Genomic DNA, 18480 nt, shown 5'->3' with positions numbered 1-18480 from the left:
CACTGTTTGCCATAGTTGCCTCCGACAGGTTTGGAGACGAGCTCCTCCCCGGACAGGGACGACTCGGACTCGCTGTCCGAACCGGTGGTGAAAAACCGCGACATGGCGACGGCGCGGAGGTGCTACGGCCGGACCTGCGGGGGAGCCAAGGCGTCACCGGCCACGCGAAGAGGCCCGAGCCAACACCTCCCGACGCCCAACCCCTCACCGGCCCCACCCGGACCTTGACCTGGGTCTCCCACCACGAAGCACGAGGCCCAAAAAATACCAACCAGCTGGGCCCGCGAGTCACACCGCAGGGCCCTGACAGCGGAAACGCCGAGAGAGAAGGCGGGTCCTCGCGTCACTTCCGGGAAGCGCCGACTAACTACACTGGGAGACTACAACTCCCAGTGGCCTTCGCGCCATAAGGGGGCGGGGACAAGCCTGAGGGAACCGGGCGCTGAGACCTTGGCTGCAGGCGTCGCGAATCCTACCGCGCGTTGGTGTCGGGATTTAAAACACGAAGATCGGCGGGGCGCAGTGGCTCACGCGTGTAATTACAGCATTAATAGGCATTAATAGTATAGAAGTAGATAATCCTGCCGGGTGCGGTGGCTCACTCACGCCTGTAATCCTAGCACTTTGGGAGACCGAGGCAGGCGGATTACCCGAGGTCGGGAGTTCGAGACCAGCCTGACCAATATGGAGAAACCCCATCTCTACTAAAAATACAAAATTAGCCAGGCGTGGTGGTGCATGCCTGTAAGCCAAGCTACTCGGGAGGCTGAGGCAGGAGAATCGCTTGAACCCGGGAGGCGGAGGTTGTGGTGAGCCGAGATCGAGCCATTGGACTCCAGCCTGGACAACAAAAGCGAAACTCTATCTCAAAAAAAAAAAAAAAAAAAAAAAGTAGACAATGCTAGCCAGGCACAGTGGCTCACTCCTGTAATTCCAACACTCTGGGAGGCTGAGGTGGGTGGATCACCTGAGGTCAGGAGTTCGAGACCAGCCTGGCCAATATGGCAAAACCCCGTGTCTACTAAAAAATACGACAATTAGCCTGGCACAGTGTCACCTGCCTGTAATCCCAGCTACGTGGGAGGCTGAGGCTGGAGAATCACTTGAACCCAGGAGGAAGAGATTGCAGTGAGCAGAGATCACACCACTGCATTCCAGCCTGGGTGACAGAGCAAGACTCTGTCTCAAAAAAAAAAAAAAAAAAAAAAAGTAGACGATGCTAGATCTTGCAGGTCTTTATAGGCCTGTGGTTTGGAGCCGCCATCGGCAGAGGTTTTAGTGCAAGGGACTGTTACATTTTTCAAGGTGGTTTTGATATGGGAGCTGGACAGGGAAGTGCTGGGAAGGGAAGAGCATGCTCTTCCAAAGTGCTGGGATTATAGGCATGAGCTACCACACGTGGCCGTTTTATTTTTTATTGTGAAATATTTCAACAGACAAGAATAAAGATTATTCCAATGGACATCTATGTACTCACAACACACCCAGCACCGTCAAAACTTAATATGAGGCTGGGCATGGTGGTTCATGCCTGTAATCCCAACACTTTGGGAGGCAGAGGTGGGCAGATCACTTGAGGTCAGGAATTCGAGACCAGCCTGGCCAACATGGTGAAACCCCATCTCTACTAAAAATACAAAAATTCACCTGGCATGGTGGCAGATGCCTGTAATTCCAGCTACTCAGGAGGCTGAGGCAGGAGAATTGCTTGAACCCTGAAGGTGGAGGTTGCAGTGAGCCAAGATCGTGCCACTGCACTCCAGCCTGAGCGACAGAGCAAGACTCTGTCTCCAAAAAAAAAGTTAAAAAAAAAAAACAAGGTTCATTGTACATCTGTAAATCCATAAATATCTTTTTTTTTTTTTTGAGATGGAGTTTTGCTCTTGTTGCCCAGGCTGGAGTGCAATGGTATGATCTTGGCTCACTTCAACCTCCGCCTCCCAGTTTCAAGCAATTCTCCTGCCTCAGCCTCCCAAGTAGCTGGGATTTACAGACGTGCACCACCACATCCAGCTAATTTTTGTATTTGTAATAGAGAAGGGGTTTCACCATGTTGTCCAAGCTGGTCTCGAACTCCTGACCTCAGGTGATCCACCCGCCTCGGCCTCCCAAAATGCTGGGATTACAGGCGTGAGCCACCACACCCAGCTCTCTTTATTTTTAAATAATATGTGTACATTTTTACAAAATGAAAATGGTACAACAGAATACACAGGAAGAAAAAATAGACAGGAAAAAATGTTTCCTTCCTGCCCTGACCTCATGTTCATCAGCTTTTCTCTCTAGAAGCAAACACAATTGTCAGTTTATAGCGTTATCTTCCAGATGTCCCTTTGTGCCCTCTCTCTCCGTATCTCTCTTTGTGTATACACACACACACACACACACACACACACACACACACACACACACAGAGTTGACTCTTGAACAATGTGTAGGTCTACGTATATGTGGATTTTATTCAATAAATACACTCAATCCTCCATACAGGTGGGTTCCACATCTGGAACGAAATGTCAATCAAAAATAACAGTATTCACTGGATTTGAAACCCATGTATACCAAGGGCCCACATTTTGTAACCACAGGTTCCACAGGGGCAACTGCGGGACTTGAGTATGTACAGGTTTTGGTATCTCCCAGGAATCCTAGAACTAATCCCCTGAGGATACCAAGAAATGACTAGATAGAGACAGAAAGGATATAGATAGATGTATTGTATGTGTGTATGTATACATATATGTGTGTGTATATATATATTCAATATATATATATGAATTATATAGATCAGGGTATGTGTGTGTGTGTGTGTGCGTCTACCTGGAACATATCTGTCTCTACCATTGTTTCCTGCATCTTATTTCATTATTCATATATCTTGCAGCTCATTCTGTATCAGTGCATATGGCTCTGTCTCATTCTCTTTTTTTGTTTGGTTTTTGAGACAGAGTCTTGCTCTGTCGCCTAGGCTGGACATAATCTTGGCTCACTGCAACCTCCGCCTCCTAGGTTCAAGCGATACTTCTGCCTCAGCCTCCTGAGTAGCTGGGATCACAGGTGCCTGCCACCACACCTACTTTTTGTACTTTTAGTAGAGATGAGGTCTCACCATGTTGGCCAGGCTGGCCTTGAACTCCTGACCTCAAGTGGTCCGCCTGCCTTTGCTTCCCAAAGTGCTGGGATTAAAGGCACAAGCCACCACACCCAGCCTGATTGCCTTTTAAAAGTATTCATAATAGGCTGGGTGTGGTGGCTCATGCCTGTAATTCCAGCACATTGGGAGGCTGAGGTGGGTAGATCACCTGAGGTCAGGATTTCGAGACCAGCCTGGCCTGGTCTCTACTAAACATGGTAAAACCCCATCTCAACTAAAAATACAAAAATTATCTGGGTGTAGTGGTCCTGTAGTCCCAGCTACTTGGAAGGCTGAGGCAGGAGAATCACTTGAACCTGGGAGGCAGAGGCTGCAGTGAGCCAAGATCGCAGCACTGCACTCCAGCCTGGGCAACAGAGAGAGACTCCATCCCAAAAAAAAAAAAAAAAAAAAATTCTCAACCTCAGCCTGGTGCAGTGGCTCATGCAGGTAATACCAGCACATTGGGAGACCAAGGTGGGATGATCACTTGAGGCCAGGAGTTCGAGACCAGCCTGGGCAACATAACAAAACTCCGTCTCTACAAAAAATTTAAAAATTAGTTGAGCATGGTGGCACGCACCTGCAGTCCCAGCTACTCGGGAGTCTGAGACAGGAGGATTGCTTGAACCCAGGAGGTGGAGGCTGCAGTAAGCTATGATTGTGCCACTGCACTCCAGCCTGGGTGACAGAGCAAGATCCTGTCTCATAAAAATAAAAATAAAAATAAAAATAAATAAAAAAAAAAAATGGAGGCTTCTTAAAGGAAGTGGGACCATTGAAACCAGGATTTCTCAATTGCAGCACTCTTGGCATTTGGTGCTGGTTGTTCTGCATGGTGAGGGCTGTCCTGTATATGGCAGTGCATTTAGCAGGATCCCTGGCCTCTGCCCGCTAGATGCCCATAGCATCCCTCAGTTGTGACAACCAAAGCATGCCTGCAGACGTTGCCAAATATCCTCTGGGCAGCAAAATTGCCCCTGTTTGAAAAACCGTTGGTTCACGATGGTAAAACAAGGTGGGAGTAGCCGGGCATCCTATTCAGCTGGGCTCGAACTCCTGGTCTCAAGCAGTCGCTGCCCCCCTGCCTCAGCCTCCCAAAGTGCTGGGATTATAGGCAGGAGCCACCGCACCTGGCCAGGAAGCCTCTTTGATCCCCACCCCAGGGTGTAGGTCCCACCTCTGTGCCCCAGTCTCTCAAGGAGGTGCCATCCTCCCAGCCCTGACCACACCACATTGCCTCTTGTGCAGTGTGTAGGCCTCCTCCTGGCGGTTCATACTTTTCGTATATGTAAGAATCGCCTGGGGATCTAGGTACAAATGCCCCAAGCGGGGCTTACCCTAGAGGTCCTAATTCATTAAATCTGAGGTGGACTTAAAGATGAGCATTAAAAAGGACACACCTCTAGCCAGGTGTGGTGGCTCACACCTGTAATCCCAGCACTTTGGAAGGCCAAGGCGGGTGGATCACCTGAGGTCAGGAGTTCAAGACCAGCCTGGCCAATATGGCGAAACCCCATCTCTACTAAAAAATACAAAAATTAGCCAGGTGTGGTGGCACGTGCCTGTAATCCCAGCTACGCAGGAGGCTGAGGCAGAAGAATCGCCTGAACCTGGGAGGCGGAGGTTGCAGTGAGCCAAGATCACGCCATTGTACTCTAGCCTGAGCTACAAGAGCGAAACTCTGTCTCTAAAAAACAAAACAAAACAAAACAAAACAAAAAATTTGCTGGGCTTGGTGGCGCGCACCTGTAATCCCAGCTACTCGGAAGGCTGAGGCTTGAGAATCGCTTGAATCTGGGAGGCAGGGGTTGCAGTGAGCCAAGATTGCACTGCTACATTCCAGCCTGGGCAACAGAGCGAGACTCCATCTCAAAAAACAAAACAAAACAAAAAACATTATAGCTAAAAACATGTAGCTTAAAACCATAAGCTACATGTTTCAGTGGTATCTACAAGCACCCTGAGTTATAAATTTGGGGCTTTGTGGGTACAAACCCTGGGCTTGCAGCACTGCTCAGATAAATAAGGAAGGAGGCTGGAGGATATTTACATGCTTTTGCCATAATACGAAAGTGTAATCTTTTTTTTTGAGATAGGGTCTCACCCAGGCTGGGGTACAGTGGCATGATTATGGCTCACTGCAGCCTGGAACTCCTGGGCTAAAGCGATCCTCCTGCCTCAGCCTCCCGAGTAGCTGGGATTACAGGTGAATGTCACCACACCCTGTTGTTGTTTTTTGTAGAGATGAGGTCTCGTGATGTTACCCAGGCTGCTCTCTCAAACTTCTGGGCTCAAGCAATTCTCCCACCTGGCTTATTTTTTTTTTAATTTTTTGTAGAGGTGGGGGGTCTCACTATGTTGCCCAGTCTGGTCTCAAGCTCCTGGCTTCAAGTGATCCTCCCACCCTAGCCTCCAAAAGCATTGGGATTACAGGTGTGAACCACAACACCTAGCCTAAAGTATAATCTCTATTTCTGTATTTTGCTATCACAGAATTGAGTTCCTAAGTCTTTTTTTTTTGGAGATGGAGTCTCGCTCTGTGGCCCAGGCTGGAGTACAGTACTGCAATCTCGGCTCACTGCAACCTCCATATCCGGGGTTCAAGCAATTCTCCTGCCTCAGCCTAGCGAGTAGCTGAGATGACAGGCAGGTGCCACCACGCCCAACTAATTTTTGTATTTTTAGTAGAGACGGGGTTTCACTGTGTTGGCCAGACTGGTCTCAAACTCCTGATCCTGACCTCAGGTGATTCACCTGCCTTGGCCTCCCAAAGTGCTGGGATTACAGGTGTGAGCCACCAGGACTGGCCAAGTTCCTAAATTTCAAAGGCAGAGGACTTTCCTGTCACAGTTGACAGTTTATTGTAACAGTTACCTGCAGGGGCTGTGGATTTGTAACCTTGAAACAATGAATGCTGGTTATATGAAACTCCTTTTATTAGACTGTTGTAAGGAAGGGTGTTTGCACCCTTAAAGCTGTAAACTACTGTTTGCCAAGGGCAGTTGAATTTGCTCACCACCCTCAAGATAAATAACCCACTGACTTCAAAGTCACCAATTCTATTATAATTAACTATCTAGAATAAAAGAACTGTATATTTTCTTATAGTTAGAAACATTATTTGAAAGCCTGTCTCTTTGCCTGAGGTAAATGACCTATGATCATGCCACTGTACTCCAGCCTAGGCGACAGAGGAAGGTTCCGACTTTTCCTTTCTTTTTTCTTTTTCTGGGAGACAGGGTCTCGCTCTATTGCCTAGGCTGGAGTGCAGTGGCATGACCTTGGTTACTGCAGCCTTGACCTCATGGGTTCAAGTGATCCTCCCACCTCAGCTTCCCAGTAGCTAAGACTACAGGTGTGCGCCACTGCACCTGGCTAATTTTTGTAGAGATGTGATTGCGCCATGTTGCCCAGGCTGGACTTGAACTACCAAGCTCAAATGATCCACCTGCCTCAGCCTCCCATAGTGCTGGGATTACAGGCATGAGCCACCTGGCCCAGCCCAATCCCAATGCTTACAACACACACACACACACACACACACACACACACACACACACACACACACACTACAAAATCTTGTTCTTCGATTCTTTCTCTCATCTCTATTTCTTACAACTACCCTGAAAAATAGGTATTGGCCACACCCAGTTTATACATGAGGAAATTGAGGCTCAGAGAGGTTCTGAGACCTGCCCTAAGTCACACAGTGGCTGAGTACTGAAGCTCAGTTTTGCTTGGCTCCTGAGGCTATACATTTTACATGGAGCTCTGCTGGACTTTGGTTCCCTGTGCTAAGAAATGATAGTGTACAATTTACACTTCCCTGTAATCCCAGCACTTTGGGAGGCTGAGGCCGGCAGATCACCTGAGGTCAGGAGTTCAAGACCAGCCAATATGGCAAAATCCCATCCCTACTAAAAATACAAAAATTAGCCAGGTATGGTGGCGGGCACCTGTAATCCCAGCTACTCAGGAGACTGAGGCAGGAGAGTCACTTGAACCCGGGAGGCAGAGGTTGCAGTAAGCCAAGATTGCGCTACTGCACTCCAGCCTGGACGACAGAGTGAGACTCTGTCTCAAAAAAAAAAAAAAAAAATTTACACTTCCCACTGATAGTGGGAAGCAGGGGGTTTGGGGAAGCTGGGAGCCAAGCTGGGAGCCAAGGTGGGAGTGAAGTGAGGGGCAGGGGTTTGGTACCTGCAGCAGGGCCAGGGCCCAGGTGAAACGGATGCGACAGCAGCGGAGAGAAGAGCGGGAGGCAAAGACGCCAGCCTGGTACAGCATCTGGTACCTGAGGTTAGGGTTGAGGGTAGGAGAGGAGGCTCCTCCAGGGACCATCCCGCTCCCCCCAGTGCCTACTGGGCAGCGCAGCTGCATCACCACGGCACCCTCCCAGCCCACTGCCCTCGCTCCTCTTACCAGCGGTATTGCTGAGCGTGACTCAGGGAAGTGTTCTGGAAAAAGAGGAGTTCAAACTGCAACAAATACCAGACAGGGGAGATGGACGGGGCCGTGTGGGTCCCAGCCCCAATCGCCACCTCCACACCCCTCCTAGCACCCCTCACTTACAAGTCCCTGGTTAATGAAATACTTGGCAAAGTAAACTACGACCAAGGAACAATGTACCACAGCAGACCCTGGAAAAGGCAGAAGATATAAGTGGGGGGCCTGGAGGTGAGCAAGCCCCACAGGGACATACCCCAGCCATCATCCGAACCTTGAACACTGTCCACCTTTCCCGAAGGGAGAGGCTGGAGCTGGAGCCTGCAGGGGAACAGAGAGAGAAGGGCAGATGAAGTTTTCACACTGAAGACTCGGCAAAGAGGCACCGGTATGACAGAATTAACCAGACCACGCAACAGTGGGAACTCACTTACGTGCCACTGGATTGGACACTTAAAAATGGTTAAAATGGCTGGGCGCAGTGGCTCATGCTTGTAATCCCAGCACCTTGGGAGACTGAGGTGGGCGGATCACCTGAGGTCAGGAGTTCAAGACCACCCTGGCCAACATGGAGAAACCCCATCTCTACTAAAAATACAAAAATTAGCCATGTGTGGTGGCAGGTGCCTGTAGTCCCAGCTACTCGGGTGGCTGAGGCAGGAGAATCACTTGAACCCGGGAGGCAGAGGTTGTAGTGAGCTGAGATTGCACCATTGCACTCCAGCCTGGGCAACAAGAGCGAAACTCCGCCTCAAAAAAATAAAGTAAGATAAAAAATAATAAAATGGTAAACTTCGAGTAATATACATACTTTATCATGATGAAAATAAAAGCTAACCAGGTGAGACCTCTTCACGTCTCTTTGATTTTTAATTTTTTTTTATTTTTTGAGACAGAGTCTCACTCAGTTGCCCAGGCTGCAGTGCAGTGGTGCAATCTCAGCTCACTGCAGCCTCTGCCTCCTGGGTTCAAGTGATTCTCGTGCCTCAGCTTCCCAAGTGGCTGGGACTACAGGCATGCACCACCACACCTGGCTAATTTTTTTATTTTTAGTAGAGACGGGGTTTTACCATGTTGGCCAGACTGGTCTCAAACTCTTGATCTCAGATGATCCATCTGCCTCAGCCTCCCAAAGTGCTGGGATTACAGGTGTGAACCACCACGCCCGGCCAATGTCTCTTGTACAGCTCCACAGATGGCCATTGGCCCACCCTGCCCAGTCTCACTGGCCATTCTCTGGTTCTAGAACATCCCAGCTTATCCCCACCGCAGGGCCTCAGCACTTGTGATTGGAATGCCTGGTACATGGTAAGTACTCAATTAATATCCCTCCTTCTCTCCCTCCCTTCCTTCCTTTCTTTTCTTTTCTTTTCTTTTTTTTTTTTTTTTGCGACAAGGTCTTGCTCTGTTGCCCAGGCTGGACTCAGACTTCTGAGCTCAAGCGGTCCTCCTGCCTCAGCCTCCCAAAGTGCTGGGATATTACAGGCATGAGCCACTGTGCTCGTCCTCAACAAGTATTTCTCAAATAGACAAAGGCTTTTCCCATAACCAGTACACTCACTCTCTTTCCCCTCTTAACTTTGCCTATTGCAGAGAGGAAAAGGCCAAACCCAGAGAGAAAGAAAGTGACCTCTCTGAGGGTCTGTGTCTCCTACCTGGCTTCGACTCCGGGGCCTCGGTTCTTATGAGGGGCTGCCGGGCTGCGCTCTCTGCCTCTTCTTCCCCTCCAGGGTCCTGGGCCTCAGGAGATGTGAGCAACAAGAAATAGCTAGGAGTAGGATGAAGGCAGGGTCAGAAAACCCTACTGGCTGGGAAGGTCCCCAGGGACCATCTAGGCCACTTTTCCCAGGGAACACCTCTACCTTTGAACACTTCCAAAGATGGGTAGCTCACTGCCCCTAAGGCTTCTACGCTGTGCAGGAGAGCTCCAATTGTGGACAAAGGCTTCCTTCTTTGGAGCTGAATTTATCTCCTTGTTCCTATTCATGGGCCTTCATTTTGTTTTGATTTTTTTCAGAGACAGGGTCTTTCTCCAGCATCCAGGCTGGAATGCAGTGGTGCAATCATAGCTCACTGCAGCCGCGACCTCCCAGGCTCAAGCAATCCTCCCGCCTCAGCCTCCCAAGTAGCGGGGACTACAGGCATGTGCCACCAAGCCCGCCTCATATTTTCCATTTTTTGTATAAATGGAGTCTCGCTATGTTGCCCAGGCTGGTCTCAAATTTCTAGCCTCTAGTGGTCCTCCAGCCTCAGCCTCCTAAAGCACTGGGATTACAGCTGTGAGCCACTGTGCTCAGCAGGCCCTTGTTCGGACTGCTGGCTCATACCTAGCGAGTCAGTTCTGTTTTCTGGCCATTATTATTCTAATGGTTGCTCTAGCTCCCATTAATTATACGTTCACTCTGTGCTAGGCCAGAACTTCCTCGATTTTAGTCACTTAGGTTCTGGCTTCATGTTATTTGCCATATCCATATTCCTCCTGTATATATATATTTTTACTTAATATTTTTCTTTAAATGGACTCACTTTTTCTACTTAGACTTGTCCTAAGCACTAATCTTGTGAAGGGCCAGGTGTGTCTGGCTAGTTCAAAGTGTGTGTTTTTTTTTTTTTTAGACGGAGTCTCGCTCTGTTGCCCAGCCTGGAGTGCAGTGGCACAATCACGGCTCACTGCAACCTCTGCCTCCTGGGTTCAAGCGATTCTTCTCCTCAGCCTCCCAAGTAGCTGGGACTACAGGCAAGCGCCACCAAGCCTGGCTAATTTTTGTATTTTTAGTAGAGACGGGGTTTCACCATATTGGCCAGGCTGGTCTCAAACTCCTGACCTCGTGGTGCGCCCGCCTCGGCCTCCCAAAGTGCTGGGATTACAGGTGTGAGCCACCATGCCCGGCCAAAGTGTTTTGTAATATGCATGAAAATACACAGAACTAATCAGGCCGGGCACGGTGGCTCACGCCTGTATTCCTGGCATTATGGGAGGCCAAGGCAGGTGGATCACTTGAGGTCAGGAGTTTGAGACCAGCCTGGCCAACACAGTGAAACCCCGTCTCTACTAAAAATATAAAAAATTAGCCAGGCATGGTGGCATGGGCCTGTAGTCCCAGCTACTCGGGAGGCTGAGGCAGGAGAATCACTAGAGCCCGGGAGGCCGAGGCTGCAGTGAGCTGAGATCACACCAGTCACTGCACTCCAGCCTGAGTGACACAATGAGACTCCGTCTCAAAAAAAAAAAGGGAGTCACCATGGTTCAGGCCGGTTGCCCTGGCACTCAGGCAGGCAAGGCTACACATTCAAGGCCAACCTGGTCAACACTGATTAAAAAAAAAAAAAAAAAGGAGCTAATCAAATAAAGTCCACCCTCATCCTACTTCTAATCACCTTGGGAACCACACTGTGCTGAATGCATTACCCTCATCACCTCCAAGGAAAGCAAGAACAACTGCCATTTGAGATATGGGGAAACTGAGGGTTCAGAGAGGTGGAGTAACTCGTTCAACACTACAAAGCTAAAAAGTGGCAGCTCCAGGACTCACACCTGGGGCTATCAGAGTCCAGATTCCGCCTCCCTTCACAGCAAGGTAGGGACTTGAAGATTGCAATCATAATCAAGTTTTCTTTTCTTTCTTTCTTTTTTTTTTTCTTCCTGAGACAGAGTCTCACTCTGTCGCCCGGGCTGGAGTGCAATGGCACGATCTCGGCTCACTGCCACCACTGCCTCCGGGGTTCAAGCGATTCTCCTGCCTCAGCCTCCTGAGTAGTTGGGACTACAGGCACCCGCCACCACACCTGGCTAATCGTTGTATTTTTAGTAGAGACGGGGTTTCATCATGTTGGCCAGGCTGGTTTCCTGACCTTAGGCGATCCGCCCTCCTTGGCCTCTCAAAGTGCTGGGATTACAGGCGTGAGCCACCACACCCAGCCATGGCCAAGTTTTCTCTCCTTGGACCCCTCTCCCTCCTGGCTCAGGGTAGCTCACCTGGCCAGCAGCAGGGCAGGGATACCCAGCATGGACAGCAGGGTCTGCTGAGGGGAGAGGCCGGCCTGGGTGAGGCCCAGGTAGGACAGGGCCCCCAGCAGCCCAGCTCCCCCAGTCCCTGAGGACCACCAGGAGATCACGGCCCTGGGAAGGAGAACACAGGAACATTCAGGAGGACCTAGGCTGACCATGGGACAGCCTCTCCCCACACTCCCTGCTCCACCTGCTTACCTGGGGTAGAAGGCAGTGAGGGAGAGGAAGGTGACCTCCCCAAGGCCTGATGAGATGCTAGCGAAGACCACACCTGGGGGGAGGACAAGCACTGGGATGGTCACACCTCACCTTGCCACACTGCCCAGGCCTCTAATGTGTCTGGCCATGGCCTCCTCAGTATCAGCTCATAGAGGCTCCAATAGATCCCATGCATAGGCCAGGTTCCAGGTCTGAAGCAGAGCCCCACTCCCTTGCGTGTCCCTTCATGGAGAGTGGCACCTCCATCCACCCAGTTATCAGACCAGGGGCAGACATGCACCCTTGATGTCTCTGCCCCTTCATCAGTCTTTTTCTTTTCTTTTCTTTTTGGAGACGGGGTCTCGCCCTGTCACCCAGGCTGGAGTACAGTGGCGTGATCTCGGCTCACTGCAACCTCTGCCTCCCAGGTTCAAGAGATTCTCCTGCCTCAGCCTCCCGAGTAGCTGGGATTACAGGCTCCTGCCACCACACCCAGCTAATTTTTGTATTTTTGGTAGAGACGGGGTTTCTCCATGTTGGCCAGGCTGGTTTCGAACTCCTGACCTCAGGTGATCTGCCTGCCTTGGCTTTCCAAAGTGCTGGGATTATAGGCATGAGTCACTGTGCCTGGTCCATCACAGAGTCTTGACTTTGTTCACCTCAATCTCCATCTAATTCATCCATTTTCTCCCATCTCCTCCACTGCCTACCCCTCCAAATTGTCCCAGTCTCCCATCTCCTACTGCTGATAGCCCTAGCAGGCTTCTAAGGGTGACAGAATGAATCCCTTTCCTCTGGGAGGCTGGGGAGACTCTTCCCACAAATGCTCTGATGCGGTTCCTCGGGGCTCCCCATCTGACACAGAACCACACACTCACCACACAGGCTGGTCCCCACAGAATGAGAAAAGGCAACCAGGACGAAGCTTCCAGCAGCACAAATCCCACTGACGAGAACCCGGGGGCTGAGGGGGTGAGAAGGGAAGGGAGGGGGAAGGTCGGTCTCTACTCTCAGCATCTCAGCCATCCCGGCCTCCCCTTTCTCAGCTCCTGCCCACCCTGCCTCCCACTACCCTCACCCAGACCTGTAGGGCAGCAGGTGAAGGCCAAGAGGAGCCAACAATTTGATGACGAGTGTGGGGAGGATGTCCGCCAGGAGCACAGCCTGGGACAGGAGAATAGAGTGAGACCGCAGAGCTTCCAGGGGACAACCCTCCCAACCACGTGGCCAAGGAGAGGCAGGAGCTGGCCAAACAGGCCTGCTACAAACACAGGCTCTGGAGTCAGGCACGCCTGGGTTCAAGTCTCAGCTCTGCCACTCCTTAGTTGTGTGTCAAGAGTTTATACTCTCTGAGCTTCAGTTTCCTCATCTGGAAAATGGGAATATCATAGCGCCTAGCTCACAGGACTGCTGTGTGGCTTAAATGAGCTAATATATGCTACAGACAGAAAGGACTCAGAAACCATATATATTTTTTTTTTTTTGAGAGTGAGTCTCATTCTGCCACCCAGGCTGGAGTGTAGTGGCTCGATCTTGGCTCACTACAACCTCCACCTCCTGGGTTCAAGTGATTCTCCTGCCTCAGCCTCCTGAGTAGCTGGGATTACAGGCGTGCACCACCATGCCTGGCTAATTTTTGTATTTTTAGTACAGATGGGGTTTCACCATGTTGGCCAGGCTGGTCTTGAACTCCTGGTCTCAAGTGATCCATCCGCCTCAGCCTCAGAAATTATATTAAGGTCTCAATTATTATACACATATATATATTTTTTAATTTTTTTCCTTAAGATGGGGGTCTCACTATACTGCCCAGGCTGGTCTCAAACTCCTAGGCTCAAGTGATCCTCCCACCTTGGTCTCCCAAAGTGCTGGGATTACAAGTGTGAGCCAGTGCGCCCAGCCCAGGTCTCAACTGTTTTAATCATGACAGTCCCAGCTGGGTAGTGAAGGGCTGGGAGTGGGGTCTATAGACCCAGGGGCCCTGGGTCAGGCAAGGACCAGGTGAGATGAGTACGCGCAGCCGTAGAGACAGAGTTGCAGTCAAATCGTGATGAGCTGTTGTGGGGCATCGGCGTTGGGCCTGGGTCCACCTAATGGGAGAAAAGCATGTCTTTCACCCTGGAGGCAGAGGGATAGACACACAGAGCCTGGCTCCCGTCCCAGCTCTGCCTTCACTTGAAGGATGGCTTTGGGTCAGCAGTGACTGACTTCTCAGGACCTCAGCGTCTCTGCATGCACAATGAAGAGGGGGTTTCCATATGAGTCTCACACTACTAGACCACAGGCCACAGATGGCCCTGTAAATGGACTTTGTTTAGATAACACATTCAAGAGCTTTCTTTTTTTTGAGATGGAGTCTCACTCTGTTGCCCAAGCTAGAGTGCAGTGGTGTGATCTTGGCTCATTGCAACTTCCACCTCCTGGCTTCAAGCAATTCTCCTGCCTCAGCCTCCTGAATAGCTCAGACTACAGGTGTGTGCCACCACACCCAGCTAGTTTTTGTATTTTTAGTAGAGTTGGAGTTTCACCATGTTGGCCAGGCTGGTCTCGAACTCCTGACTTCAAGTGATCCGCCCGCCTCAGACTCCCAAACTGCTGGGATTACAGGTGTGAGCCACTGCGCCCAGCCAGAGACTGGAAACTTTACCCCACCTTGTCCCACCCCCTCATCTTCCCACAGGGACTAACCATGGTGGTGGTGGTAGAGAGTCACTTACATGGCTCTGGTTTCCCGATGTCCTCTTGTGGCTAAGGATGTCGTGGGCGGCACTCAGCATCACCACATAAGAGAAGTTGTTGCAAAGGCCCAGCAGCCTGGAAGGAGCAGGACAGGTCTCAACTCCCTCCTCATCCTGCAGCCATCTGTAGCCTTTGTGCCAAACCTTCCCTTACCTGTGCCCTTCAATCAGCCCCCTCTTTTTTTCCCCTCCATCACCAGATCCCATCCTCATTCAATGTTGGGGTCAAAAATACAGGCTTTGGTGCTTGGGCAAGATAGCGAGACCCCCATCTCTACAAAAAATTTAAAAATTAGCCAGGTGTGGTGGCTTGCACTATAGTCCCAGCTACTTGGGAGGCTGAGGTGGGAGGATTGCTTGAGTCCAGGAGTCAGAGGCTGCAGTGAACTGTGATCATGCCACTGCACTCTAGCCTGGGTGACAGAGCAAGACCCTGTCACAAAAATAAAAAATAAAAAGGAAGAGGCCGAGTGCAGTGGCTCACACCTGTAATTCCAGCACTTTGAGGGGCCGAGGCGGGCGGATCGCCTGAGGTCAGGAGTTCGAGACCAGCCTGACCAATATGGAGAAACCCCATCTCTACTAAGAAATACAAAATTAGCTGGGCGAAGTTGCACATGCCTGTAATCCTAGCTACTCAGGAGGCTGAGGCAGGAGAACCACTTGAACCCGAAAGGCGGAGGTTGCAGTATGCCGAGATTGTGCCATTGCACTCCAGCCTGGGCTACAAGAGCAAGACTCTATCTCAAAAAAAAAAAAAAAAAAAAAAAGGAGAGTGGTCACAGAGAATTTCTGGGAGAGGCCTTGGAGGCTGGAAGTGAATCCAAGTCTGTGATCCCAAAGCCCCCTATGTCAGGGTGGGGCACGGTGGCTCACGCCTGTAATCCCAGCACTTTGGGAAGTGGAGGCAAGCGGATCACCTAAGGTCAGGAGTTCCAGACCAGCCTGACCAACATGGTGAAATCCTGTCTTTACTAAAAATACAAAAAATTAGCTGTGTCTGGTGGCACGCGCCTGTAATCCCAGCTACTCGGGGAGCTGAGACAGGAGAATCGCTTGAACCTTGGAGGTGGAGGTTTCGGTGAGCCGAGATTGTGCCACTGCTCTCCAGCCTGGGTGATAGAGTGAGACTCTGTCTCAAAAATAAAATAAAATTAAAAAAAAAAAAAGCTGGGTGCGGTGGCTCACACCTGTAATCCCAGCACTTTGGGAGGCCGAGGCGGGCGGATCACGAGGTCAGGAGATCGAGACCATCCTGGATAACGCGGTGAAACCCCCATCTCTACTAAAAATACAAAAAAATAGCCGGGCGTGGTGGCAGGCGCCTGTAGTCTCAGCTACTCCGGAGGCTGAGGCAGAAGAATGGTGTGAACCTGGGAGGTGGAGTTTGCAGTGAGCCGAGATTGCGCCACTGCACTCCAGCCTGGAGGACAGAGAGAGACTCCGGCTCAAAGAAAAAAAAAAAAAAAAAAAAAGGTTCAGGCCCGGCATGGTGGCTCATGCTTGTAATCTCAGCACTTTGGAAGGTTGAGGTAGGAGGATCACTTGAGGCCACGAGTTTGAGACCAGCCCAGGTCCCATAGTGAGACCCCCATCTCTATAAAAAAATGTAAAAATTAGGCAGATGCGGTGGTGCACACCTGTAGCCACACCTACTTGGAGGCTGAGGTGGGAGAATCACTTGAGCCCAGGAGTTCCAGGCTGCAGGGAGCTGTGATTGCACTACTGCATTCCAACCTGGGCAACAGAGTAAGACGCTGTCTCAAAAAGAAAAAAAAATAAGATAAAATAAAATAAATTAAAAAAATAAAAAGTTTTAGTAGTGATGCATTTATTTAAACGTTCATTAGGAAAACGCTGGTTTTCCAAGTGGAGTCGTGATTTAAAGTTTTCTTTTTAAAAATATGTGCATTAAAAAATGTTAAGGCTGAATTGGCTGGAAGAAAAAAGTAAATAATCCTACAGGTGGTAGGTATGAGGATCTTGCTAAATCCGGAAGGTGATAAGGAGTGAAGTTTGGAAATTTTACATGCTGCCCCCGGGGCAAACCAGTGGATTCAGTAAATATTTGTGGGTTCAGCTCCTTTGCGCAGCTTAACTCTTTCTTCCCCCTTTCCTCCGGTCACTTCCCTGTTCTCATGCCATTGTCACTTGCTGAAGTCTCAGGCCACTCACCAGAAGCGCACCGCGTTCTTCCAATGCGCGCCCTGATGGTCCAACAGAGGGAGCCGGGGCTCCGGGACGGTCTCCTCCCCTGGGAGAGCGAGAAGAGGGCATGACCCCCACCTACTCTCAGGTGCACGACCGCTCCATGCGTGTCCTCCCGGGGCCGAGTCAGCTCTCATTCCCCTCAGGTGGGCTGCGAGCCAGAGGTGGTCGTTCCATGAGGGTGGGCGGGAATACTCACCCTCGGAATCCGAAAAGCGCCGCCGCGAGCCTGCACAGCCTCCCATCGCATCAAGTTCAGGTCCCCCGAGGGTCCAGGGTCATAGAGTGTCCAAAGGGGGCTCCCACGGGAGGGATGAGGGTCTGCGACAGGTGACAAGGATCAACGCCCGATTGCCGGTCCCAGCTCCGCCTTGTCTAGGGCACTCGCGCCCCGCGATCCATCAAGAAAGCTGGGGGCTCCATCTCGAGCGCCCTACGACCCACCACGCCCCACCCATCGTACTCTGCCCCCGCCCCGTCTACAGCAGGGACCCTGAGGCCTGTACCTTTAAAAGCAGCAGAATGTTCTGCACTATGCAGAGGCCGTTTGTCGGATCACGTGACAGCACCCGCGTGTTCCCCCATCACGTGCTCAGAGGTTTTCCCTACTTCCGGGTCCTCTCTGTCTTCGCTTTGGGCCTTCTCGGCTTCGGAGCGTGAGAAAGGGAGGGGCTGGAGAACCCTGGAACCGCAGGTTTTAAACTGGAGCAGGTGGGAGCAGCAAGCAGAGCCGTGACCTTAGATCAGTGGCGCCCAAGACCGAGACAGTAGCCTGCCAGCACCAGTTATGGCTGTGGGAGGCTTCAGCTCCTTTCCTTCAGCACTCACTTGCCAGAAACAAATATGGCCACCTGCCTACTCCCTTTTTTTTTTTTTTTTTTTTTGAGGCAGGACTGTTTCTGGTTGCGAACAAAGACGACCAGCTTCAGGTCATTCTTATCCCCATCTGTTGACCTTACAAATTGTTTTAGAGACCTAAGTAAACATAACACTCATCTAAAGGGATTTCCTGAATGATCTATTGGCAGTATCCAAGATGTTAAGAGATCCCTATTTCCAAATTATCCTAGAACCAAAAAATATCACAGCACTTCAACTCCTGGTGTTACAGATGAGAAAACCAAGGTACAAATATATATATATAAAACAAAATTAGCCGGGCATGGTGGCGCATTCCTGTAGTCACAGGTACCTTGGAAGCTGAGGTGGGAGGATCACTTGTGCCCAGGAGGTTGAAGCTACAGTGAGCTATGATCACGCCACTGCACTCCAGCCTGGGTGACAGAGTGAGATCCTGTCTCAAAAAAAGAAAAAGTAAAAAATAAAATAAAAAATATATATATATATGAAAAAAATTGGAAAGTTGCTGACAATCATTCATACAATGTTAGACCTAAAGGTGAACTTAGAGACCTGTATGGTGATAAGAAATAGAGCACCAGAGGCAGGGAGCCATTGGGTTGGCTCCAGGCTGCTGCAGGATTCCTGCCTCCATCAAAGGTGGTGCTTAGACCAGATTTTTTTTTTTTTTTTTTGACAGGGTTTTGCTCTGTTCCCCAGGCTGGAGTGCAGTGGCAGGATCTTGGTTTGCTGCAACCTTGACCTCCCAGGCTCAGGTGATCCTCCCACCTCAGCCTCCCGAGTAGCTGGGACAGCAGGTGTGCACCACTGTGCCCAGCTAATTTCTGTATTTTTTGTAGAGACTGGATTTTGCCACGTTGCCCAGGGTGGCCTCAAACTCCTGA

General features: G+C 50.4%; 1 protein-coding gene and 1 pseudogene across 8 annotated transcripts in view; both read right to left on the bottom strand.

Annotated features, from left to right (window-relative positions):
- Positions 1–443, bottom strand: part of LOC117977830 (eukaryotic translation initiation factor 3 subunit C-like) — a 42265-nt gene extending 41822 nt beyond the window's left edge. For 6 of the 8 annotated variants that reach the window (XR_010110240.1, XR_010110241.1, XR_010110237.1 and 3 more), the window contains exon 1: positions 4–134. Coding sequence is in view for 2 of the 8 variants with exons in the window: in XM_055099659.2 (XP_054955634.2) it covers positions 4–104 (101 nt within the window). In the remaining 6 variants the exon portion in view is untranslated. Of the gene's footprint in view, positions 1–3; positions 135–223 lie in introns of those variants that run through there. The other 2 variants (XM_055099659.2, XM_055099660.2) reach the window with 2 other exon arrangements.
- Positions 444–589: 146 nt separating this feature from the next.
- On the bottom strand, positions 590–17279 carry LOC117977831 (battenin-like; annotated as a pseudogene).
- Between the last annotated feature and the right edge of the window lie 1201 nt (positions 17280–18480).

This window comes from Pan paniscus, chromosome 18 (genome assembly GCF_029289425.2).
Source record: "Pan paniscus chromosome 18, NHGRI_mPanPan1-v2.0_pri, whole genome shotgun sequence".
Classification (NCBI taxonomy): domain Eukaryota; kingdom Metazoa; phylum Chordata; class Mammalia; order Primates; family Hominidae; genus Pan; species Pan paniscus.
This window is presented reverse-complemented; position numbering and strand designations above follow the sequence as displayed.